Source organism: Equus caballus, chromosome 18 (genome assembly GCF_041296265.1).
Source record: "Equus caballus isolate H_3958 breed thoroughbred chromosome 18, TB-T2T, whole genome shotgun sequence".
In the NCBI taxonomy this organism is placed as follows: Eukaryota; Metazoa; Chordata; class Mammalia; order Perissodactyla; family Equidae; genus Equus; species Equus caballus.
The window spans coordinates 40,594,433-40,622,316 of record NC_091701.1 but is presented as its reverse complement, the minus strand read 5'-3'; the positions used below and the strand labels follow the sequence as shown (position 1 = coordinate 40,622,316).

Sequence of the window (27,884 nt, the reverse complement as noted above, 5' to 3'; positions counted from 1 at the left end):
AGCCGGTTTTACCTGAAGGTCACAGGGCATGCTGGGAAGTCTTTCCTTTCTCTGGTCTCCCTAAGGCTGGCTATCTTGCTTTTCACACTTAAGAGATTTTATTGTTGAATTTGATTTAAATATTGAGTTGTAAGTTAACCCTGCATCGGAAAGCCTAAGGGAACTTAATTATGGTTGACAAAATGGCATTCTTGTCATTCTAACACCTCTCTTACATTTGTAAATCAGCATCCATCAGGGAATGAAATAACTTATAAAGCAAACTATGCTTACAGAAGTTAAAACTTAAGAACAATATGCAATCTCTAATATCGTCACTCATCTTAATGGTTTGTTCCTTTTTTGTTAATTGACTAAGTACCTAGACTCATACATTCATCAACCAATTTTCCCTAGATGTGGAAATCTTCAGGTCTTAGAAAAATAAAATGAGGAAAGAACAAAATTGCAATGTGGTACCTTAGAGCTATGGTATTACCACCGAAGTTCAATGCCAACTTTGCCTTTTGTAAAGAACCACAAAAATCAAAATAAGCAGAGCTGAGAAGACCATCTGTATTCACATATCAGTTTTGCTAAGTCACGTTCCCAGGATGGCAGCTACAAAGGAAACTAGGCCAGCTGTATCTTCAAGGAAGGAAGAGCACTCCACCTCTTGCTTGCTCTCAAGAGCTCCCAGTGTTTGGGGTGAGAAGAGGAGCTGTTTGCCAGCTTGGATGTTACTTAGTTACTCTAGAAAACTGAAGGGGTAAAATAAGGATGGCTTGATTGTTCTGGGTTAAGAGAACCCTGATGTTTCTGGATCACTTGAATGAAACTCATAACATGAAGGGGCAATGGCCCCAGGCCAACAGGGGTAGGAGAGCCACCCAGTGGCAGGTCAACCACACTCTCCAGGCCACTCTACAGAAGGTCCCTTCCCACCACAGATCTCCAACCACAGTTTGACTCTCAAGGTACAAGGGCATTCGGGAAAAGAAGGCAGGAGCCAAACCAAAGCAACACAACCCAGGCACACCCAAGGGCTGAACTGCTTCAGAGCAGGATCCGTCCCACCCTCCCTCTCCCCAAGGCTGAGGCAGGGCAGTTCCTTTATCTCAGGTGGCAGCTGAACCAGAGAAAGAGAACAGGATGCAGATGGAGAGGGGAAGAAGTGGGTGGGGGGCAGAACTCAGCAGTTTTTCTACTCCACGCCCCCCTTTCCTTTCGAAACAATCTCTAAACTGCTACCCAATTGTGACTGTGCCCCAGAACGTCTAGCTTCTGGTTCAACCTGAAACTCCGGGAAAGAGCCAGAAACGACTCCCAGTTGGCAGCTGCTGTGGAGGCAGAGAGAGCAGCTGCACAGGCTTGGCTGCCACAAAATTTACCCTGACGACAAACAAGGCCACAGTCTATGGCTCACTTGGGGCTTGCTTCGAGACCCTGCATGCTGTGGAGGTCCAGGGTGGGGAGGATGCCCCCAGCAGAGTCACTGCAGCCTCAGCACTGCGTCTGCAGTCAGACAGCCCAGACTGTCAAGGTTTTCACTAAAAAATATATATCCAAAGATAATTAGTCATCCAAAACTCCCCCTTCAGACAAGACAGGGAGCAGTGGCAATTCCAGGTTTAATGTCTGAATCGACAAGAGACATCCAAATTCATGATTAACTTGTTCTCTTAATGGTTCGGCTTGGACTTTGCTGCTACCAAAGTTCCAAAACCCTACCTGGGTTCAGGATGAATGAACAGACCTTCTTTATTTCAGTTTTTGCATCCATTAAGTCACTGCAATTTTATTTCTTTCAAACCCTTCTGTGTTTTCTTGTTATTCTCTCTTCTAAAATGTGACCTTCCCCTCAGAAGACCCTCGAGTCTGAATTTCTTAATCCATGTCAAGCCCTCTGCATCTTTCCTCCCCTAATGCACAGAGCCTTCTCTCACTGAACTCTTCACGCTGGCAGAAGGACCCCTGGGTGAAGTGTAACAGTGTCACGCTGGGAGAGATGAGTTGCCTGGGAACTCAAACTATACACTCAACTGTAAAATGGAAATGCAGTGCCACTTCCATAGCCAATCTTTAAATACTGAGATTCGAACAGACAGGATTTTCTTTGAGCTAATTCTTACTCCAAAATGACCCCCAAACCAAAATCCAATGGGACACTCTAAAGGAAGAGTCTATTTTATTTTGTATAGTTAATATTAAATCACTCATCAATAATGGGTGTACCTTACCCAATACTAGTAGGATGAGGCCTGGAGAGAAAGATCTCATCTCTTAGCAATACTTTACATCTCACAGAGTTAAATATCTAAAGAATTTAGGATGGCTGTATTTGGAGTTGAGAGAATAACTGGCCTCACACTCCCTGGGAATCCACTAGGCAAGTGGAGCACGATATTCCTCCCAATCATGTTTTCAAAGAATCCTTGATATCACACCATTGTGGAAAACCAGGTGGAGAAAGGCAAAGAGAATTTCTTGGTTCACTTCTTGCCTGTCTCTTTTTAGCTGTTCTTACCGTTGGAACACATGTGGGGCACAAACATTCAAGTGCCATCCATAAACTGACCAGCTCCCCAATTACCGCCATCATAACTTCAAACGTACTTGTGTCCTTAATCATCATCCCTTTACTCTTCCCTACAGTCTCGGAAGAAAGGATGTTTCTCCACACTAAAGCTATTCTGGACCCCTTACAGTATGAACCTCTCTAAACCTCAATTTCCTCTTTAGGGAAGTGGCCATAACCCCCTTCTTATAGGTTGTGAGGCTCAAAACAAAAATGTGTGAGAAACACCTTATAAGCCAAACATCTTTAAATAAGTTGCTATATCAAAATTGGTCACTGTTTCTACCAACTTTAAGACCAAGAGCCCACTTTCTCACTATTATTTCATTTTCTGGTTTCATGGATTCATATCTATATTCATGTGCTTATATTTCTCTTACCTAAAAATAGTTTTCTGTTTACCATTTTTCTGTCTTAAATAACTTTTTCTGAACTCACTATTCCTTCAAGACAATCAATTCCCTATTTTTTCTGATTATCAAACTGTTCCAACTTGGCCCTCACTTACTGCTTTCATTTCCCATCTAGTCATTTCTCACAGCCAGACTCTATTGGAACCGTGGAGGTCCCTGGAGATTAACAACTATCATTCCATCTAGAGGAACCTTTTTTCCACTCTCATCCTCCTCAAAATCTACAGAGCAGGGAGCTTTGTTGACAATGTTTGCCCATTCATTAGCACATGACCTTGAATAACTGACTTAATATCAGTTTCTAAGATAGTACTTTTTTTTTTTGAGGAAGATTAGCCCTGAGCTAACTACTGCCAGTCCTCCTCTTTTTTGCTGAGGAAGCCTGGCCCTGAGCTTAACATCTGTGCCCATCTTCATCTACTTTATATGTGGGACGCTTACCACAGCATGGCTTTTGCCAAGCGGTGCGATGTCCGCACCCGGGATCCAAACTGGCGAACCCTCGCCGCTGAGAAGCAGAACATGAGAACTTAACCACTATGCCACCGGGCTGACCCCTAAGACAGTACTTCTGAATCAGGTCTGTTAAAATGTGATATGGTCTTGACTGATGTTAAACCTCTTCCTCTGCCTCTACCTGTCCCATAACCTGTTTCTTGACTAACCTCCTACCTTCCTTGCCTTTTATTTACAAGCATTTTCCTGTTTCTTTCTGGCTGGTCCTTCTCCTAAGCCATCACCATTCATTCCTCCTTGGATCTCCAAAAATAATATTTATATAAGAGCATCTATCCATGATGGTTCTGTCAATAGTTGGTTTCGAGTCTGTAATGTGAAAACATTTTATCATACAAATTATCTTTAAGCTTTTATCTCATTCGCCCATAATGAAATTGTCACCAAATCATATTATTTTTTCTTTCAAAATGTCTCCTGAATTAGCCTTTTCCTCTTCAGTCACACTGCCACTTATCTCTAAGTCCTCATCCTCTCAAGTCTAGATAACTATTAGACTCTGGGTCAATTTTCTCATCTATTTTTACTTTCTCCTTCTCTTCCTTCCTGTAAGCCAGTGGTTCTCAAACTTTTTGTTATCAGATCTCACTCTTAAAAATGAGGACTGCAAAGTGCTTTGGCTTATGTGTGTTATATCTATTGATAGATGGAAAAAGATATTCCATGCAAATGGAAACAAAAAGAAAGACGGGGTAGCAATACTCACATCAGACAAGATAGACTTTAAAAGAAAAACTATAACAAGAGATAAAGAAGGGCATCACATAATGGTAAAGGGAACAATTCAACAAGAGGATGTAACACTTGTAAATATCTATGCCCCCCAAAATAGGAGCACCTAAATACATACAGCAAATATTAGCAGACACAAAAGGACAAATTGACAGTCACATAGTAACAGTAAGGGACTTTAATACCCTGCTTACATCAAAGGACAGATCATCCAGACAGAATATCAATAAGGAAATTTTGTCCTTAAATGACACACTAGACCAGATGGATTTAATAGATATATACAGAACATTATACCCCCAAACTGCAGAATACACAATCTTTTCAAGTGCACATGGAACATTCGCCAGGAGAGATCACCTACTAGGCCACAAAACAAGTCTCAATACATTTAAGAAGACTGACATAATATCAAGCATCTTTTCTGATCACAACAGTATGAAATTAGAAATAACTATAAAAAGAAAACTGGAAAAGTCACAAATATGTGGAGATTAAACAAGATGCTACCAAACAGCTATTGGGTCAATGAAGAAGTCAAAGGAGATCAAAAACTACCTGGAGACAAATGAAAATGAAAATACAATATACCAAAATCTATGGGAGACAGCAAAAGTGATACTAAGAGGAAAGTTTATGTAATACAGGCCCACCACAAGAAACAGGAAAAATCTCAAATAAATAATCTAACATTACACCTAAAGGAACTAGAATAAGAAGAACAAACAAAGCCCCAAATCAGTAGAAGGAAGGAAATAATAAAAATCAGAACAGAATTCAATGAAACAGAGACTAAAAAGACAACAGAAAAGATCAATGAAACTAAGAGCTGGTTCTTTGAAAAGATAAACAAAATTGACAAACTTTTAGCTAGATTCACTAAGAAAAATAGAAGGCTCAAATAAATAAAATCAGAAAAGAGAAATTACAATGGATACAACAGAAATAAAGTCCAGGACCAGATAGCTTCCCCAGTGAATTCTACCAAACCTTCAAAGAAGATTTAATATCTATCATCCTCAAACTCTTCCAAAAAATTAAAGAGGAAAGGATGCTTCCTAACTCATTTTACAAGGCCAACATTATGCTGATACCAAAACCAGACAAGGACAATAAAAAAAAGAAAATTACAGACCAATATCACTGATGCACATAGATGCACAAATCCTCAAAAATATTAGTGAATCAAATACAATAATACATTAGAAGGATCATACACACCACACTCAAGTGGGATTTATTCCAGGGATGCAAGGAAGGTTCAACACCCCAAATCAATGTGATACACCACATCAACAAAATGAAGAATAACAATCACATGATCATCTCAATAGACGTAGAGAAAGCATTTGACAAGATTCAGCACCCATTTATGACAAAAACTCTGAATAAAATGGGTATAGAAGGAAAGTACCTCAACATAATAAAGGCCATATACAACAAACCCACAGCTAACATCACACCCATCAGTGAAAAATTGAAAGTTATCCCTCTAAGAACAGGAACAAGACAAGGATGCCTGCTTTTGCCACTTTTATTCAATATAGTAGTGGAAATCCTAGCCAGAGCAATTAGGCACAAAAAAGAAATAAAAGGGATCCAAATTGGAAAGCAAGAAGTAAAACTGTCACTATTTGCAGATGACATGATTTTATATATAGAAAACTCTAAAGAATCCACCAAAAAAGTATTAGAAATAATAAACAAACACAGCAAAGTTGCAGGGTACAAAATTAACATACAAAAATCGGTTGCATGTCTATAACAACAGAGAAATCAAGAATACAATCCCATTTATAATTGCAACGAAAAGAATAAAATACCTAGGAATAAATTTAACCAAGAAGATGAAAGACCTGTATACTGAAAACTATAAAACACTGTTGAAAGAAAGCAAAGATGACACAAAGAAATGGAAAGATATTCCATGCTCATGGATTGGAAGAATTAAGACAGTTAAAATGTCTCTACTACCTAAAGCAATCTACAGATTCAATGCAATCCCTATTAAAGTCCCAACGACATTTTTCACGGAACTAGAACAAAGAACCCTATAATGTATATGGAGCAACAAAAGACCCTGAATAGCCAAAGGAATCCTGAGAAAAAAGAACAAAGCTGGAGGCATCACACTCCCTGATTTAAAAGTATACTACAAAGCTGTAACAATCAAAACGGCACAGTACTGGCAGAAAGACAGATATACAGATCAATGGAACAGAACTGATAGCCCAGAAATAAACCAACACACTTATAGACAGCTAAGTTTTGAGAAAGGAACCAGGAACAGAAAAAACAATGAAGAAAAGAAAGTATCTTCAAGTAATGGTGCTGGGAAAACTGGACTGCCACATGCAAAAGAATGACAGTAGGGGCTTGCCCCGTGGCTGAGTGGTTAAGTTCACACACTCCACTTCAGTGGCCCAGAGTTTTGCCAGTTGGGATCCTGGGTGCAGATCTAGCACCACTCATCAAGCCACGCTGAGGCAGCGTCCCACATGCCACAACTAGAAGGACCCACAACTAAAATATACAACTATGTACTGGGGGGCTTTGGGGAGAAGACGGAAAAATAAAAAATAAATAACATCTTAAAAAAAAAAAGAATGAAAGTAGACCACTATTCTTATACCACACACAAAAATTAACTCAAAATGGATTAAAGACCTCAATGTAAGAATTAAAACCATAAAACTCCCAGAAGAAAAGACAGGCAATATTGACATTGGTCTTAGCACTATCTTTTTGAACATGTCTCCTCAGGCAAGGGAAATAAAAGAAAGAAAGAAACAAATGGGAGTACATCAAACTAAAAAACTTCTGCAAGGCAAAAGAAACCATCAATAAATCAAAACAACAATCTACCAAAAGGGAGAAGATATTTTCAATCATATATCAAATAAAAGGTTAATATCCAAAACATAGAAAGAACTCATACAACCCAAAAACAAACAATTCAATTAACAAATGGGCAGAGGGTCTGAACATTTTTCCAAAGAAGATATACAGATGCCCAACAAGCACATGAAAAGATGTGTTCAATGTCACTAATTATTAGGGAAATGCAAATCAGATATCACCTTATACCCGTCAGAATGGTTATTATTAAAAAGACAAGAAATAACAAGTGTTAGAGAAGATGTGGAGAAAAGGAAACCGTCATAGATTACTGGTGGGAATGTAAACTGGTGCAGCCACTATGAAAAATAGTATGGAGATTCCTCAAAAAATTAAAAATAGAACTACCATATGACCCAGCTAGTCCACTGCTGGGTATTTATCCAAAGAACATGAAAATACTAATTTGAAAAGATACATACACCCCCGTGTTCACTGCAGTATTATTTACAATAGCCAAGATTTGGAAACAACCTAAGGGTCCATTAACAAATGAATGAATAAAGATGTGTGGAATACTACTCATCCACTAAAAAAGATGAAATGTTGCCATTTGTGACAACATGGATGGACCTTAAGGGTATCACACTAATCAAATTAGTCAGATGGAAAAAGCCAAACACTGTATGATTTCACTCATGTGGAAGATAAAGCAACAACAACGACAAACACACACATAGACATAGAGATTAGATAGGTGGTTACCAGAGGGGAAGGGAGGGGGAGGGCAAGAAGTCAAAGAGCACATGTGTACAGTGATGAATGGCAATTAGACCAGGTAATGAACATGACGTAGGCTATACAGAAGTGGAAATACCGTATGTCCACTTGGAAGTTCTAAAATGCATAAACCAATGTTACCTCAATAAAAAATTTAAAAAAAATTGAGACTCCAAAGAACTTTGCCTTTTGTGGTTTATACCTATTGATATTTATCTTAAAACTAGGAATTTTTAAAATGTATGTAATTCATTTTACTTTAACAAAACTTATGTTAACAAGTAATATTTTTAATAAGAAATAACTATATTTTCAATTTTAAGAGTTAGTTAAGAAGGCGGCATTGTTTTTCATTTTTGCAAATCTCTTTTTTGGTTTGTAAGGAAGATTGGCCGTCAGCTAACATCTGTGCCAACTTCCTCTACTTTGCATGTGGGATGCCACCACAGCGTGGTCTGATGAGCAGTGTGTAGGTCTGCGCCCAGGATCTGGACCCATGAACCCCAAACCGCCAAAGCACAGCACATATCTCAAACCTAACCACTACACAACCGGGCTAGCCCCTGCAAATCTCTTTTTAACATCTGATTTAATGGCAGACAGCTGGATTCTCATGTCTGCTTCTGCATTCAATCTGTTGTGATATGCTCTTTTGGTTGAAGCATGTGAAGAATTGTGGCCTCAGACAGATGTGTAGTTGCGAAAAGGAGGAGCCTTTTCAGATAATTACAGATATTCTTCTTTGATACCTCACCAAAACTTGACAAGTAGCGATTTCTTAAAGGTTAGTTCCAATGTTGACTCTGAATCCGCATCAATGAACTTCTTGTGTGGTGTTACAGCAAAATTCAATGGTCTGTTTTATGCTTCAAATGGATTTTTACCCAGGCAAAATTTTGTAACATCATGTATTGGGTCATTTGGAAAACACCGGTTTTGCAGATCTTGCAAATGTTGATACACTTTATTACACAATACCAAAACACCATATTCATTAATATCACCACAGATCTCAATTGAAAAGGCCTGGGAAGCTGTCAAGCTCGATGTGACAGACGCAAATTTCCAAAAATCTAATTTTCACTTGAAAGGTCAAATTTTATCATTGGCAACTAATCCTGTCAGGTTTAAAAAAAAAAAAAAATTGAAATGACATGCTCATTTTGTTCCTTTTCGAGAAAATGTGTGTCAAATGCCCAATTTCAAATAACCATGGCTTGTCAGTCATTTTTAAGTAAAAATGATGTTCCATTAAAAAAATGGCTAGGTTCAGCTTGCAATTCAAACAATCACACAAGTGCTTTTCCTCGAGACAACCATCATACTCCAGCATGCAGCACAAGTGCTTTATGCAGACTTCCCATTTCATCACAGAATATTAAAAAGATGGGTATTCTAGGGTCGAGATTTAATAACATTCATTATTTTTAGTGTTTCGTCAAGGACATTCTTCAGTGAATCATTTCTGACGCAGGTGCGTGGTGATGAAAAATACCACATGCTGCCCTAGTGGAGCAGGCGCCCTACTCTGGTGTGCACACCAAGGTATCACAAGTCTTACCAACAACTGCTTTTACACCATCAGTGCGAAAGAAATGGGAATACCTTTTTAGTATTATTTTGAAGAGCTGTGATCTCACGGACCCCTGCGAGGGTCCTGGGGACACCTAGAATTCCACAGTGCACACTTTGAGAACCTCTGCTTTAAATCTTCAATTGTACTAAATTCTCCCTTTTCTTAAAAATAAATAAAAAACCACAGGTACACACACCCCCTCAGCCTTTTAACTGATCTCTCATCCTCCCTTACCTGCTCAGCTCCTAGGGGTGATCTATCCTCACTAATTCCATTTCCTTATCACCTACCTACAACTGAAACTCATTCCCCTTCACAAGTCTCCTGAAACAGCCCTGTTAGGCACAATTTTTTTTTTTTAACAGCCCATCTCCTCTTTTGGTTTTCCTGTACATTTTTTCCTTTTTAAGAAAGTCTATTTTTTAAAAAAGATTTTATTTTTCCTTTTTCTCCCCCAAAGCCCCCTGGCACATAGTTGCATATTTTTAGTTGTGGGTTCTTCTAGTTGTGGTCTATGGGATGCCACCTCAGCATGGCCATGTTCGCACCCAGGATCCAAACCAGCGAAAACCTGGGCCGCTGAAGCAGAGCCCGTAAACTTAACTACTCGGCCACGGGGCCAGCCCCTCCTGTAGATTTTTGATCTTGCAAATACTCTGTCCTCCAAGGAAGAAAGTGGCAACTGTCATATCAGAACAGAGACACAGAGGGAGAATCCATAGTTCCAGGATTCTGTGGGGGCCTGTAGATTCTTCTCCTACCCTTTTGCTGGTGTTTCTTCCACCTTTTTCACAGCTCATGAACAACATCCCCAAGTCTTTCAGTACCCTTCTCTCAATGACCTTTTCTCTACTCTAGTGCACCTGGTCTCACGATATTCCTTTTAAGCAAATGGCTGCCCAGTTTACATCTTAAGCTCTTTCTTGAGCCCAAAAATTTGATTTTCCAACTGTTCAATGGACACTTCTGCTGGTGTTCCACCAGCACCTCAAATTCAACATGCCTGAAACTGAACTCAAACCAAAACCGATGGTTTTGTTTCTTCCAGTGTCCTTCTAATAGTCATCTCAAAGCCTTGAAGTCAATATCTTTGTCCCTTAAGGCTCCCAGGTCCTTGAAATTCCTCAAGAATCTTCTCATTCATCACCTCTTCTTTCCTGGTCCTCCTGTTGTAATTTGAGATCTTAATCTCTCACTTAACTACTAAAATCATTTTCTAACCATTCTCCCTGATCTTAGCCTCCTTCCTGCCCCACTCCATCCTGTACTCTGCTGCCATGTAAATCTCAAGGCACAGCTCTGATTAAGTCTTTCCAGGCTCAGCACCTTCATCTGTACCCAATTCGTCACACAGCTTGGATTAGTCAACACTACTTCCCCACTTGGATTATAGTCACTCTGTACACAGGTCTTTAATCTCCCACCAAACTCTAAGACTCCATGAAGGACCTATGCTTGATAACCCATCTCAAATAGCATCCAACATAGTAGTTTTCACGGCATAGGTATTTAATTACTGTTTATTTATGGAAATGCAGAATGAATGGATACCCTACCTCTAGTCTCTCTTCCACTGCACACATAAGAGGAATGTCCTCATTCTGTACTTTCATCTAATTAAAACCTTATTCAATCATTGGTCAAATAGCACATCACCCTTCTAAGAAGCTGAAAATTAAATAGCAGGAGCAAGGTTACCCTTGGGAAAGAAGAGGAACATGATCAGCAGGAAATACAGTTATGTCTTACTCTTAAACTGAGTAGTGGGCAGACAGGTGCCGTTATTCTTCATACCTGTTTCATTCTCTATATCTTTTTGAATGTCAGAAATAGCAATCAAAAACATAAGCCATCAAGACCTATCAAGACCCATTCCTCCCAATAAGATAGTTTTGCGTTTCATTATTCTGCTGTTTCATATGCGTTAGTTTTACTTGCTAACCAGGCTGCCAGAAAAAAAGTTCCATCATATTTTGAGACAGATCTTCACCGAGTAATGACTCATAAGACTAACACTTCTTCATTCCTCCCCATCAAAGCTTGCTCAAGTAGCTAACGACAGATTGGAGTAAATCTAAATGGATTATGGTTGCTCCTAATTCAAAGAAACATAGCTGTGAATCCTATTATACTTTAATAATCCTACCTAATTTCTCTGGTTTTGTATTTTCCCTTAAGGCAGAGATATTGTTTTGTGGATAAATGACATTTTTTCCCCCAAATAATGTCTGTTCAGCAATAGGAACTTATTTGTGAAGAACTTATTCTGTAGGATGTGCAGCTTATTAGGTCCATTTGACAGGAAAAAGAGGATTGCATTTTGTTTGAGGACCTCATTAAATCCCTCTTTTTTGTCAGAATAGAAAATGCTGTTTTTCAAAAATTTTTTAAAATACTGAATAAAGTAGAATGTCTTTCCCTAAAGATGTCTCCAGGTAAATGCAAACTTTAATAGACCAGGTTCTTTGCTTACAATAAAAATGTTCACCTGCCCATATCATATAACCCACTTCCCAGATGGCTAAAAGATGCAATTTACACATAAACACTATTACTTATAAATTAAGGAACAAATTCAAAGTGCTCACTGGTTTTGTTTTATTTTGATTTAAATTTCAAACAGAGAGCCAAGAATCAAGAATTTATGGAACTACATGACCATAAAGCAAGGCGGCTTAGTCTGGAAGGGTATTTTAAACATTTAGGAATAACTTGATATTTCAGTGTTTATGTGAAATTTCAAAAGCATTTCATGAGGAGCTGTTTTCAATAGTTTGTTAGTCTGGCAAATACTGAAATGCTACTATTAACAGCACCCAGAAAAGTGTCTTCGAGACTTAAAAAAAAAAATGCCCAAAGGAAATATGGAAAGTATACGACCAAATTTTAAATTAAAACTTAAATGACGATGCTGATATTAAACCCTAGAAATGACAGTTTGTCCATCATGCAAATGTACATGTTTGGGTTAATACTCAAACTCAATTAGTTTTAGTTCCCTGCAGCCTCTCCTTTAGGTTCAATGACCTGGACAAAAAATTTACACTTTAATATGGCAAACTTAATTAACCCCATTGAAATGTAAAGGATTCCATAGGGATTACAATACTTTACTAATTGTCAAGTTGAATTTTGTTAGGTAACCATCTCACCTCCTCATCACCCACAGATAACTCTGCTGGGGCTTCCACCCACATCATGGTACCCCTGCAAGACCAAATGCCCACAGACATGAACCACACTCCTTTCCCAGACACCTACAGTGGGGGAAACGTACCCTGTTTCTTAATTCTAGGCAAAATTCCTAGAAACTTTTGGTAGTATTTGTAGCCCAGGTATGTCATAATTTCAGTCCCCATGGAGACTGATGATGCTGGATCTGAGAGCACAGGTCTCAGGAGTGAGCGCGCATGCAAACTGCTAGCCTAGTGATTATCAATCACAATACTTGAATTTAGCTCAGCTGGCAGCCAAAGAGAAGAACGCCCCCTGCCCCCAGGAAAGACAGCCAATTCTGCCTTAGACAAGGTAGAGAGAAGTTGACAATGGGAACTATTTTATAACCTCTTTTCTTTGCCCAATAAAAATCCTAAATTTCTCCCCCATTTTTACCCCAAGGGTAATCTTAAACTCTAGACAGGACCTCAACATACTCCCCGCCAGGGAAGAAAAGGTTACATAATGGAGTCCAGGCCAGCCAAAATGCCAGCGGCATAACCAACCAGGACTACAAAGGCTTTGGGGGGCGGGGAGGAGGGAAAGGGGTGGCAGGCTTATTCTGAAATGGGAAGACAGCTCCGTAAATTTGATTATTGATATTTACTTCAGAGGAACAGATTTTTATTTTCCTTTCGACACCCAGAATAGAAATGAGAGAAGAGATTGACAGGCGGACATCCTGAACACGTGAATTCACAACAGAGAGGGTCCTCACCTATGCAGGATGGCTGCCCTAACCAGACGCCACCGTGCACTCTCCCCTCTTCACCAGCACACACCCGGTGCCCTGCCCCTTCTCAGCACAAGCTCTAGTGTGAACCTCCCACCTAAACCAAACAACGAGGTGTCTGGACAGAAGAAAAAAGAGTAGAATTTCTCAAGTCAAGACGCAGGCAACAGCACCTCTTCCCTGCCCAAAATGCCCAGCTCCTGGCCCCATCTCATCTTCCACCCACCCAAACTCCTCTTCCTGATTATCATCTCCTGCCAATCCCTCCTCTCAGCTCATTTTCACCTTTATTTTCACCACTTTCACCTCATTCCATTCTCCTACCATGTCCTACTTCGTCCCTACTCCCCACCATGCATCTGCAGAAACAAAATGCTCACACGGTGGGTAGCACATAGAGGAGCTGTACCCCTCGCCACCCGTCATCAGGGAGAGAACGACACCAGGGATTCCAAAGTGGAAATATGGATGGATGAGTTTCCCCAAGTTCTCTTTCAGCATTATACACAAACTTATGCCCACACTGAGGGTAAAAGAGGCTTCCCAACATAGCCCAGGATCCCTAACCACATTTCTGTAGGAAAATAGGACATAAGTTCAAAACACACAAACTAAAGACCACAGACCTGAGTTGGTGACTCCCCAGAAAGGAACAAACAGATAAATTCTTGAAGTGACTTTAAAAAACAAAGAACTATTAATATATCTATTAAATGCTTAAGTTCATAATGTCTATTATACATATTTCCAGATACAGAAGAAGAAAGCAAAATATAAAATTTCATGAAAAGGTTTCAATCCATTTTTTTGTGGCCCTATTTCCACATTCCCTGAAGAAAAATTTTAGATGTTAAAAAAAATAAGCTTTAAAGAGCTACCAAATGCTTTTAAGAAAACTAGGTATTATAAGCTTTGTCCAGCTAAAGTTTCAACTTTTCAGCCAAAGCCTTTAGAATATTCTAAAACGATGGAGTACTAAAAACAAAACAAAGTCTTGGAAGCAGTCTACTGGCTGGCTTTTCATATCCCCCCATGCCGGGGAGGTCAAAATTGAGAGGAAATAAGACTCAACGCTTAAACAATGCATATGCACCCACTCAACTAGTCATACACTGTGTATATAATTCCAAGAATTTACATGAGCTGAACAGATCTCTGCAACTGCCCGAGGGAAGAAAGAAACCCTCCCAAATACATTCAGTTTAGCAAAGCATTCCTGCAAGAGGCACTCAAGTTTCACTCAGAAATGGAGTGTCATTACATAAAACCTTCAGGGGGTAAAATCATTGAAAACATATTCTTACCATTCTCATTGGGCTCTGTTGGCTGGGACACATCTCTGAACGGAATTATAACTGCATCTCCAGGCACTCTGGGGCTTTCCACATACTTGGGCTTCCTGACGGGACCTGCAGTGGGAAAGATCTGAGTGTAGCTAATTTTTTCCAGATGCAAACAAAGCTTCAGAATGTACAGTGTGTGTCCTCACTAGGACCCAAATATGCCTAAAGGAAGAGCCGGCCCCTTCCCCTCCCTTGAACACACACACAGTCATTTCAGTACAGACGGGAATGTCCAGTCTGGGCTGCCAAAGGAGAAAGGGGTAAGCTCGGTTTCGAGAATGTCAACTCTGACAAAAACAAAAGCTGCTCCTTTGCTGTTAAGTCTCTACAGCTGTCTTTGGTGTATGTCAAGTAAGTGATTTTGACATGTTCGAACCTGGACGGCTTTTTTTATTTGGAATTTTTCTCTAACTGGGACAAAGACGACTGGGTTGCTTGGTATCTCCAAAGTCAGGAGGCAAGGATTACAAACAGCCAGGCTGTACTATCAACATGCTCTGAGCGGCCAGAGAATGCAGGCATTTTATCAGACTGGTGACGCACAGCAATTGTGTGGGGCAGAGAAGATGATTGCTTTCTTGGCAGCTGACATAGCTGCCTTCAAAAAGGCGCAGCAGCCAACCTGGCATGCGATTCGGGGGACACGAGAGAGACCCAGAGTTCTCTCTCTCACTTCCCCCGCAACCTCAACTTATCATCAGAAAATCAGGAATTCTTAAAATTGAATGGAACCCTCACATATTGCTGGTGGCAATGTACAGGTACAGCCACTTTTGAAAAACAGTTTGGCAGACCCTCAAAAGGCTAAACGTCAAGTTAGCATATAGCCCAGCAATTCCACTTCTATGTGAATATATATTCACACAAAAATTTGTACACAAACGTTCACAGTAGCATTATTCATCATAGCCAAGTGTCCATCAACCGATGACAACAAGATGTGATATATCCAAACAATGGGATATTATTGGGCAATAAAAAGGAAGAAAGTGCTGATTCATGCTACAACATTGATGAAACATGAAAACACTATGCTAAGTGAAAGAAATCAGTCCCCAAAAGACTATACATTATATGATTCCATTCATATGAAATGTTCAGAATAGGAAAACTTACAGAAAGTATGAACGGTTACCAGGGGCTCAGGGATACGCAGGCTTGTGGAGTGACAGCTAAGGCGTATGGGACTTCTTTTAGGGGTGATTAAAAATGTTCTAAAATTAGGTTGTGGTGATGGTTGCACAATCTTGTGAATATACTAAAAACGGCTGTACTCTATACTTTGGGTAGATTGTACAGTATGTGAATTACATCTAAATAAAGCTGCTTTAAAAGAAATATACTGCCTATTCCATTCCATCTGCTCCTTTCAAACATCATATTACATTTTGGTCCAGAATCATCCACCTGACTCTCATTTCCCTTGGTTGCCTTATACTTAAAGTATGCTTTTAACAAGGCCAGAGAGACAGGAACCACTTCCCATCAGTAAGAGAGAGGTTGGTGAGAAGGGTGCCAGATAGGGGTCCACAGGTCTCCCTCCTTCTCCGCCCTGAACCATGACCTTGACCCTCTAGGGGCCTCAGCTCAGTCACTGCACACTGAAAGGAAGAGTCAGGCAGATTCTGAGCATCCTCCTGTGTCAGACACCTTACGCATCTGAGAACTTCAATTCAGAGTATGGTTTATGGTGAGAGATGCTGCCATCTAAAGGTTTTCTGCAAAAGCATCTACGCTCCTATAAAAATAAGCCAATTCCCAGCCAGCTATAATGTACTACATCTTAAAATAGGCTACATTATCAAAGAAGCTTATGGTACTTGACAAATAGGGACATTATTTCAAACTTTAGAAACCATGGTTTTTAAATGGCTAACGTACTATTTAATCATATGGCTGTCTTCATAACTTATTTAATGGTGTCAGAAAGGGAATTTTTTAAAGGTTAAAATAGAATGGTCACGGGAGGGGAAGGGAGAATATAAGTGGAAAATGTAGGCTCTGCAACAATATACAAAGTATCATTCATATTTTATCTAAAACATTCACGTATCCACATAGAAATATGAGTGGGGGGGGAAGACAGTGGGTAGAGGGGAAATGAAAATATTTGTTGTGTAGGAGCCAGAAACTAGGAAGAAGGGCCCCAATAAGGCAGGTAGAAATGCAACCAGGAGAAATACGAGAACCTTTCTACACTTTTGGTTCCCAACCTACTCCCTACAAAACAGATCATAGGCATTTCCCTCCCATCATCTGCTCTCTTTCATTTAAAGGACTTAGGGGAGGTAAAGCCCTTTATTTTTATTGTCTGATGACTTGAATTGCCCCAACCAGCAACCACGCCACTGCTCAAGAGACACCTGTAAGTTTCTGCTCACCTTAACTCTTTAGGACATAGTAACAGCAAAACTAAGACACCTACTTCCAAGCTCCAATCTACCCACCCCTCACCTCCTCCAACAATATTCTCTAATACTAAGCACCCCCTCTTAAAATGTGGGCTATTTCACATGGATGTGCAATGGTTTTTGTGAATGGTTAGAACACCAAACCCCAACATCATCCAAAACCTTCAGAAAGCAGCCATGCCCCTCCGTTTGTCTGTACTGTGTTCTGTTTAGAGGCTGACCACTCACTATATGAAATACTCAACAATGAGGAGTGAGGCTGTTAGGAGCAAGACCTCTGGAGTTGGGCAGACCTAAGTTCAAATACGGTCGCCCTCCCACCCCAAGTCGGGCCTCAATACATCGCAGAGCTAATAGATGAATAAGTGAGCCCCTGCTCCAAGGGAAAAATCCATGCAAGCAGAGACCAGGTGGCTCTGGTTCCCAGGCTGAGCACAGTGCCTGGCACAGTGAGCAGTGATGCTAGCTAGGAAAGGAGACCTAGCATATAACAAAGTAAATAAAACGTGTTTTCAGGAGTCACCCAAGGCTAAGGACTTACATACACTAATTCATTCAATTCTAATAACTTTTGGAATAAAGCACAATTCCCTCCATTTTTAGGTCAGGAAACTGAGGGTCAAATCAGTTAAACAATTTGCTAAGGGCGTGCATACGGCAAAGCAGGAATTCAAATAGTTTTGCACTCTGTGCAGGTTTGAAGCTCATGCACTGAACCACCACTCAGCACTTACAAAACTAGGAAACCTAGATTAAACGTGCAATTCTAGAAAAGGCCAGGGCGGTGGAACCTTCTACCATGCAACAGTCCATGGGCTTTGGCTGTATAGTCAACAAATCTTTTATTCATGCTGTCTTGTCTCTGATCTCCCCTCATTTTTACTGGGAGTTGAAATATTATGAAGTGAATATAAACAACTGCTCTCCAACACGATCCTTATTTAAATTGCTTTTCACAAAGAGCTGAACCTCAAATGCTATAAAACAAGATAAATGTATAACTATAGAAGTTTTATTCTTTCCCCTTCTCAATCACTCATTAGAGAGTGTGTGCGCACTTTCCATTAAACACAGCAGATGAACACTCATTTGACTTCACTCTGTTTCAAAACACCATTAAAGTTGCAGTAAAGGGATTTGAGAGAGACCAGTGGGGAAAGGAGACGACCACAGGAAAGCCACCAAACTTCGGAAAGTGGGAAGCAGACTGCCAAGGGAGCCGTGGATTGAACAGACCAGAAAAGGTTAGTGCTGGAGGAGGGGGAGGGGAGGACTTAGCACCCGCCACCCAGCCTCAGAGACGCCAGATCCCTCTGAAGGCAGGGACACAGGTGGGGCCGAACACAGGACAAAGAGTTGAAATTCATGTCAGGGAGAATTAGACACCCAGAACCCCTTCCCAAGTCAGGGAGCATTCCTTCCCTTATCCTGGAGGTGGGGTTTTTCTCTGGAAAGGCTCAAGTCCAAGACCACAGAGATTCAAGAGCTAAACTCTTGAGTGCTATACTAAAAAATTGGGATTAAGAAAAATTCTACATGCGGATGGGTGGGCCCCAGATGCATCTCCCCACGCAGCTCTGAGAAGGCGGACAGCAAGCTCGCCCTCCACGGCAGGAAGAGATGAGAGCACTCTTCTCTGGGGATACTCACCGAGAGAAAAGACCTATAAATAATCACAGTTGGGTACGTGCCCCTGAAGAAATGGTGGATCCCTGGCCAATCACGCTGGCATCAAGGCTGCCCTCCACACACACCCAGCCCTTTCAACCAGCTTTTGAGCACCTCGTACTCACACACAAACTAGGATCATCAGACAGTCAAGGAAAGACCCTACCCTCAACAATGACCAAAACGGGTTAAAAAAAGAACTCTGAGGAATGAGAGAAAACAGGAGGAACCCTCTCCAGAAAGAGAAGAGCTATTGCTTCCACTACACGAGCAGTTACTAGGACAAGAGACCTTCAGGGTCCATGAAGTGGTCAGCTGAGCAGACTGCCTGCCGAACGAGGACAAGCGGAGGCCAGTTCCAAGCCACTGTAATCACAGGCGCTGATCTTACACTTAAACTGCCATCGACGAAACCACGATGACACTGATTTCCACGCCACTGAAATGAAAAACTGCCTCCGAATGAAGTGGCCACATTCCTCATCACCAGAGATGAAAACTGAAACATCCATCTCCTCCAGATCCCCTTCCTCAGGGGAAACTTGCCCAGCGCCTTTCTACACACAGCTTTTTGTTTAAAACGAAATGTTCAACATTCCCAACCACAGAATACCTTAAAGTAAAATAATTTCCCCCCTTTATGTAAACCAAGTGCTGTCAGGTTAATCCCCCCAAATTAACCAGAATGTAGTACCACATAATAGTTACCCAGAAAGCATAGTGTTCTGGCTACTAGCTATGTTGTAAGGCAAGAGGCTCTTAAAAACAAGGCAAGACTGTCAGGTATTAGCTTGAAAATTGGCTCACCTAGAAGCCAATGTGTTTGCCTGTCACAGCTGCCCATCATTGCTGGGGAGCTGACCCACCCTCGGCATTGGTATAAAGAAGCACTTTTGAAGCTTTACAGGACACAGGGATCCCCTGTGAGGGTTGGGGGGGGCGGTCCTTGTTAAAATGCAAACTATGATGTTCTTAGGAGGTGAGGCTGGGACCACGGGCCTTACATTGGTAACCAGGGTATCAGGTACGCAGAGCAGAGACCGCCATGGGCAGGGCCTCGAAGGAGGACCACCCTACTCCTGTCAGGTCGAAGCAGGATCTACGGCCCTGTGGTTGGAGTACCGACTTACCCAGTTTACAAGGTTTAAGGTAAACGGGGATTGTTCTTGGTCATAAACTAAACCCATTTCATTGCAACTCTGGATCTGTGGCCTCACCCCAATTCCCCCAACCCCCACCCTGTACTGTGAGATGCAGGGGAAGGGGGCTCTCCAAGTTAAAGACAGAGGGCTCCTAAGAGAAAGAGAAACACAAAATAGGCCCCAAAGAGGTTCAACAGCCATAAACTTGCAGGTACCCCGAACGCAGCTTGCAGAAGAGCTCCCGCCAGCTCCTTGGTACAAAAGGGCCTGCGACGGGCTGGGAGGGGAGCGGCAAGCGGTCTACAAGCTGGGGGCTCAGCACTCCCCAGTCAGTCGTCTGCCTTTATGTAAATCTCCAAACAGACTTTTCCCAGCGGCCAGTTTTCCTACTCTTTTTGACATTTTAATCACACAGCTGACTATCTTGCTGCTTAGAAACTGCCATATAAGGAATATTTTTTAAAAAGGGATGGCAGAAATAAACCAAACTGGGCTTTATCTCCAGGCAGTGAAAGAGAGAAGGGCAGGGGTTACTTTTCATTTCTGAGTGTTTCAGTTAAAAATAATTACATATATATATGAAAGCAATATTTGCGATGCAGAATACCTGAGGTGACTTATTGCATTTAAAGCAGATCTTACATTTTTCACAACATCTGGAGACTATGAAACCTGACACTTTGTGTTATCAATCATTTTAGAGGTTTTTTTTAGCATCTTGAACTTTCACAGTAAAGGTTCCTGCCAATTTTATCTGGTCTAGGTTTGCATTTCACATTGGGAAATGCTTACAACAAGATGAGAAAAACCAAAAGGAGATGAGTAAGAGGATTGGGGCGGGGGGGGGGGGGGGACCTTTATCACTAAAGCAAATGTCATCAAATAGCCATTTCCAAATGGTAAATGATCAGATCACAGTCTTGGAGTTTTAAAGAGCATGATACCTAGACTTCCAAAGTCCGACCCTTCTCTCCCCTGTACCCCAAAAAAGTGTTGGAGGGAGAGAAGACAGGAGGAGACACGGAACTTAGGACTGAGAAAGGGGAAGCCTTGGCCATAAGGAAGCACTCTGTGGCAGGACCCTGGGCCGACTCCCAGCTTGCTGAGTTGAGGTGGGGCGGGTGAGTCGGTGGGACTGCCCACGACCCAGTCTGTGAGGGGTGAGAGCCTCCTGGGAGGATTCACTCTGAGGCAAGGAGCCGCCAGATGACGGATAAACGCAGTCAGAACGCCTCAAGCGAAGGGGAGCGCAAGTTCAAGCACAGTGTTTTGTCCATGATGTGAATTTCTCCTATGAGAAGAAAAGGAGAAGCTGTCAATAAAAACCTAAAATGCTGCTTGAGATCGCTCTACTCCAGGGAACGGCAAAAGGCAGCACTAGGCTGCTCTGACCCACAGGCCTGGGAACTGGGAGCTGAAGCGGGGCAACGCTCCAAGAGAGAAGGGCACCAGCTGCCCCAGAAGCAGGAGCTTCCCTGGTCATGAACGAGCACATGTGACATATACCCCGGGGGGATTTCCAGAAACTTCCAGAAACACTTTTACAAGGGCCTGGTGCCTTGTGTAAGGAGAGGAGGGTAGCAAGTCGGTGCAATCTGAGTTACTGCTACCAATGTGACCTCATCCATACCCAAAGTCTGGTGAGGTCTGGGGAAATTTAGGCGGCAACTCAAGGGAAGAAAAAACAGAACGTGAGAGAGAAAAAATGGGTCACCTGCTGATGGTGAATGAAATATGAAAGTTACTGGACATTACTTTCAATAAGCCTCTTTTTTATTTCAAATACCTCATTTTTTGAGAGCATCGAGAAAGGTGGATAGCCTTTATTCATTCATGCAACACACAAGGCACAGTGCAGATGCAAATGTACATTACCATCAAGGTACTTAACTCTGGTAGGAAGACAGTACATCAAAATGGAGCCATGCTCCTTTCAATAGGCATCATTAAAACAAACGTTGACAAACATTTTCAAGTCTCAATTTGTAGTGTGCGTGTTTATAGCACTATGAGTACAATAAATGCCCAGCTCAACAAAGTAACATGAGTAATGTTTCCGCTTTCTTCCAATGCAGTTTGATCTATCATACTGTTCCTATAGTGCATGTAATTGTTTTTATCTATTAAGACGTAGAAATGCATTAACTCACCTTATTAGTTTACTCAGAAAATATCTATCGCACGTCCACCATGTACCAGGCACACAGGGTGAGAACAAGACATGACCACATTCTGCTGGGCATCTCAGTGGAGGGGGCAAGAGTCTCTGTTACATCGTCTGAATTTTATTTCAAAACATTTCAATATAAACAGTGTGATAGAAATGTGTGTCAATTGGCTTTAATCTACCACCTAAAGGCAATCAATTATTTCATTCTGGAATACCAACTCCAGTAGTTAACCAGCTTTTAATCAAAAGGCCACACTCAAAAGAGGCCACTGCAAGTCGGTCAGCCAGCCTCCCTTATCACCAACCAACACCCCTGAGGTTACAAATAGACTTTCACACTGGTTAAATTACTGACTTTGTTCACTAGTATCATGGTTGTTGGATACTTACTTTCAGTGGTGAAATTCATGACATTTGAGGTAAGAGGATTGATTAGAAATATCACAGAAGCACTCCGGACCTTGTACGACCCAGCTATAAAAATCCAGCAGGGAAAGGAAAGAGGGGAGTGGGCACAGTGGGTGAAGGGGAGCACCTATGTGGTGACAGACAAGAAATAATGTACAACTGAAATTTCACATGATGTAAACTATTACAAACTCAAAAAAAAAAATCCATCAGGTCCTTAGAAAGGTGCCCTAGGCTTGATACTACACGGCCCCAGGTCCAGCTGCTGATTCCAGGGAATTATTAGGCCCCTGATGCAGAACAGCAGGAAAACCGAACTCTATCTGCCATAGGCAGAACTCTAAAGATGTTACTCCAAGACTCCTGTCCCCTGGTTATCGAATCAAACACAATCTGGTTACTGCTGTAAAGGGACTCTGCAGATGGGATTAAGATAAGTCTTAATTACTAATTGGCTGACCTTAAAATAGGGAGATTATCGGGTGGGTACAATGTAATCACACACACCCTTAAAAGCAGAAGAGGAAGACTGAAGAGTCAGGAAGAGACAAAATGAGGCAGAAGAGGGGAGGCGGTCAGAGAGACTCAAAGCATGAGAAGGATTCGACCCTTCTGGACTTGACACATTGCTAGCTTTGAAGATGGGTGAAGGGGGCCATGAGCAAAGGAATGCGGCCAGCCCCTAGAAGATGTGAAGAATCCCCAGCTGAGAGCCAGCAAGGAAACGGAGACCTCAATCCTGTAGCAGTGAATTCTGCCAACCTGGCCGAGCCTGGGACGGCTTCATACCCTGAGCCTCCCTCCATAAAGGAACATAGCCCTGCTGACATCTTCAGCTCAGCCTTGTGAAACCCAGAGCAAAGAACCAGCTGTGCCATCCCGTGCCTGGGCTTCTCACCTAGAGAACTGTGAGATTATAAATTTGTTTTAAGCTGATACATTTGTAGTCATTTCTTAGGGCAACAACAGAAAACTAATATGTTGTCCATGAAATACTGTCATATTTGTTACAGGTACATAATGAGAGCAAGGTGCTGTCACGGCACCAACCCCCTAAAAGGACAGAGCTGGAACTTTACTAAGCATATAAATCTAGTTATCTGGCTGTGTTGTACCAACTTGCTAATAAATCTATGTATGGGCAGAACTCAGTCTGAGCCTTGTTTTCCTTCACACCTGAGTGAGTTTATAGGGAAGAAATCTCCAGCCCTCACCTCCTCTAACTACTGGTAGCAATTATAATTAACCGAAAAGAACCTAATACCTGAAGTTGGTTTCGTTATGCTGGTAAGAATCATTAACCAAACCATCACAAATAAATGAATAACCGCAAACTTGGGTTTTAAGATGTCCTTGGAAGAAGGATCTGAGTCTTTCCTGGAATGGTAATTTCAGAGTTTCTCTAAGGAACCAGGGAAGGAGCTATCAAGGGGAATGTACACTGTTATTCACACTAGTGGGCAACGAGCTCTATGCTGCATGATGAAGTGAAATGACTCCACAAAGAGGGTGGCAAGGTCCTTGAGGACGTTCTTTCTCTGTGGGTTCAGATGAGTCGTGCTCAAAGTCTGGTCCCTAGACCAGCAGCAACAGCATCACCTGGGATCTTGTTAGAAATGCCAATTCTTAGCCCCAGTCCAGACCACTGAGGGATTCTGAGGCACGCTTGAGTTTGAAAACCACTGCGTTAGCCTGTCTGGTGTAGCTACAGAAGACCTCGCCCAGGCCCTGAAGCAACTTACAATCAAGTATGAAGACGGGACAGAGACAGCCACCCACGGCCAGCTGGTGTTACGTGACTTGGGGAGGAAAGCAGCAGTGAAGGCAAGAGGCAGGACCTGGCTGGGCCTGAGGATGAGGTGCGAGTGGCATTGCTCCTGGAGGGAGTGCAAGAACTGGGAGAAACAATGTTCTACTCTTTCCATTCCTACACAGAATAAGAGCAGCTCGAGGAAGAGAACCTTGCCTCTTATTGGGTTCCTTACAGTTCTGTGTACTCAGTAGGTGCACAAATATTAATTTTGACAATAAAAACTTCCTGCTTTTTAAATGAATTATGCTTATTTGCTATAAACTAATAACTTCTAAGGAACTTCCTGATTTGGAGATATTTTTCAAATATTCATCCAGTATAGTGGCTACTATGGAATCCTGTTCTAAACCCATTCATTCTTTTCTGTCGAGGGCTGGAGATTTGGGGGGAAGGGAAGGGGAGGGAGGGAAAAGTGTGGGTCCTTGTCCATCCAGAGGCTCCCACCTGTTGGCAGGTGCTCCAGGGCCCCTCCCCAACCATCACCGAGAAGGTAGGAGAAGAGCAGCCCCACGTCTCTCTCTCATCAGCTCTCTCCCCACAGTGGCCAGGTCAAGACTTCTCCATCCTCCTCACACAAACCTCTGCCTCACACACGTGCACACCCCACCCTCACCCTGTACAGGAACCCTCAGCTCCTACATCACAGAGAGTGGCCACCAGAAGGAACAGCTGAAACTTTCCTCAGCTCCATCCTCACACTCACTGGCAATGGTACTCATCCTGTCACATCCACGTAAAGCTAATCCTTCTACCTATGCTCAGGGTGCCAAGATCAAGGGCAAGAAAGGGTGAGATATAAGAACTGTTGCTCTGGTTAAGAGGATTTATCAGTTTCATCAGATTAGGTTAAAAGATTCACCACAGATGTTAGTTACAATCTGACTAGGTGGCACTGAGACTATTAAGAGGGCCCAGTTCAGATAATGGGTGACCATGACACACCTAGTAGAACGGCTAAAATTTAAAAAACAAAAAAAATTGATTAAAAACTGCTGGTGAGGATGCAGATCAACAGGAACTCTCCCACGTTGCTGGTGGGAAAGCAAAATGGTACAACCACTTTGGAAAACAGTTGGCATTTTCATGTAAAATTAAACACACTTAGCATATGACCAAGCAACTCCACAGCTAGGCACTGACCCAAGAGAAATGAAAATGTGCATTTACCAAAAACACCTGTGTGTACATATTTATAGCAAGTTTATTCACGATCACCAAAAGCTGGAAGCTACTCAAATGCCCTTCCACTGGTGAATGAATAAACTATGGCATATCCATGCAGAATAATATTCAGCAATAAAAAGTGCAGAGGTATTAACACCCACTACAACATGGATGAATTTCAAATGTATTATGCTTAGTGAAAGAAGCCAGATTCAAAAGCCTACATATACTGTATGACTCCATTTATATGACATTCTGGAAAAGGCAAACCATAGGCTTAGGGAATGGATCAGTGGTTGCCAAGGGGCTAGGGTTAGCAACCCCAGCTCCCGGGCAACCACTGATCCATTCTCCAAGCCTCTAGTTCCTCTTTACACAGGAGCAGGATGAGGGAATATTTGGGGGTGAAGGAACTGTTCTGTACTGGATTGTGGTGGTGGTTACAGACTCTACACATTTGTCAAAGCTCACAGATCTGTACAACAAAAAGAGAATTTTTCTATATAAATAAAAAAAAATGCTTTAATGAAAAAAAGGGGGCCAGGGGCCAGCCCCGTGGCTGAGCAGTTAAGTTCACGCACTCTGCTTCGGCGGCCCAGGGTTTCGCTGGTTTGGATCCTGGGCGCAGACATGGCACCGCTCATCAGGCCATGCTGAGGTGGCATCCCACATAACACAAATAGAAGGACCTATAACTAGAATATACAACTATATACTGGGGTAGGGGGGTGGTTTGGGGAAAAGAAGAAGAGAAAAAAGAAGGGGCCAGCCCAGTGGCACAGTGGTTAAGTGTGCAGGTTCAGCTTTGGCAGGCCAGGGTTCCCCAGTTCGGATCCAGGGTGTGGACATGGCACCGCTGGCAAGCCATGCTGTGGTAGGCATCCCACATATAAAAGTAGAAGATGGGCATGGATGTTAGCTCAGGGCCAGTCTTCCTCAGTAAAAAGAGCAGGATTGGCAGCACTTAGCTCAGGGCTAATCTTCCTCAAAAAAAAAAAAAAAGAAGAAGAAGAAGAAGATTGGCAACAGCTGTTAGCTCAGATGCCAATCTTTAAAAAAAAAAAAAGTGGGGGGAGGGACCTGACTTAGGATGTCCATCTATGTAGGGGAGTTATGACTCTAACTGTAGGAAGCCTGCACCCTGGGCAAATATCTCTGATCCACTGAGAGGCAGAAACAGATAGAGGCCAGCCCCAACATCTATCATCCTCTTCCACCTTGGTAAGAGAGCCCCTGTTTTCAACTGTCTGTTTTAAAAAGTACCCAATACCTGGAAGGAGAAAAAGAGAAACTATAGGGGGATCCCTTCAGTGAGGTTCTGGGGGTTGTTTATGTAAAGCAGACTCTCCAGAACTATCTCATTCTATAGGTGTACACTCTTGATTGACTTTCTATCAACTGAACTATTTTACAGCTCTGCAAATTGCAAAAAACTGATAGCAATGCAAATTATTCCTGTCCATAGCAACGCAAATGAATTTTGTCTGGCAGAGAATATAAATCTCTGTAATCCAAATTCTCATTTAAATTGATCTTAACATCTTACTCATTTCCTCCTTAATTAACGAGCTAAACAAAATTGTTGACATATGACCCTTTTTTATTTGCATGTCATATTTTTGCCTTTTTGAAAATTATACCTTAGGGCATTAAACAAATAGAAGACTGCATTTTCCAGCCTCCTTGGCAGCTAGGTAAATGCAGCCTTTGGGAGGAAAGCAAGTGTTGGGTGGGATTCCAAAGAAGACTGTTTAAAGGGAGCCGACCTAGCCGTGAGAGCCCCTTTTTGCTCTTCTCTCTCTCCTCCTCCTGGCAGGAAATGCTGCCATGCTAGTTGGTGCTCTAACAGTCACAGTGGACCAGAAGGTGACCTTGTGGTGGGAGGCTGTGGTAAGCTGATAATGGCTCCCAAAAATGTCCATGACCTAATCCCTGGGATGGGCAAATGTTCTCTATTTGGACAAGTGGTTTGCGTGGATGTGATTAAGCAAAGGATTTTGAGACGAAGGAATCACTCTGGATTATCCAGGTAGGTCTAAAAGGCCATCACAAGAATCTTTATAAAAGAGAGGCCGTGGGAGGTTAGACCTCCACACACAGAGAAGGCCACGTGAAGACAGAGAATGGAGTGAGGCAGCCACAAACCAAGGAACACATGGAGCCACCAGAAGCTGGAAGAGGCGAGGAGCAGAAGCTCCCCAGAGCCTCTGGAGGGAGGGCAGCTCTGCTGATACTGTGATTTCTGACATCTAGCCTCCAGAACTGTGAAGAGAATAAATTTCTGCTTTTTGAAGCCATCAAGTTTGTGGTAATTTGTTACAGTAGCCCTAAGAAACTAATACAGATGATGAGCACTAAGATAGGAACCTGGTTCCCTGATGACACCTTGAGGTCACTAAGGCCC

At 42.1% G+C, this 27,884-nt stretch overlaps 1 protein-coding gene across 43 annotated transcripts in view; it reads right to left on the bottom strand.

Moving 5' to 3' along the window:
• Positions 1 to 27,884, bottom strand: part of TANC1 (tetratricopeptide repeat, ankyrin repeat and coiled-coil containing 1) — a 229,124-nt gene that overhangs the window by 78,149 nt on the left and 123,091 nt on the right. For 33 of the 43 annotated variants that reach the window (XM_070241053.1, XM_070241035.1, XM_070241042.1 and 30 more), the window contains one exon: positions 14,666 to 14,770. The exons of 5 other annotated variants lie outside the window; for them this stretch is intronic. In XM_070241053.1, coding sequence (XP_070097154.1) covers positions 14,666 to 14,770 — 105 coding nt within the window. Of the gene's footprint in view, positions 1 to 14,665; positions 14,771 to 14,908; positions 15,054 to 27,884 lie in introns of those variants that run through there. 5 more of the 43 variants (XM_070241070.1, XM_070241077.1, XM_070241072.1 and 2 more) reach the window with 5 other exon arrangements.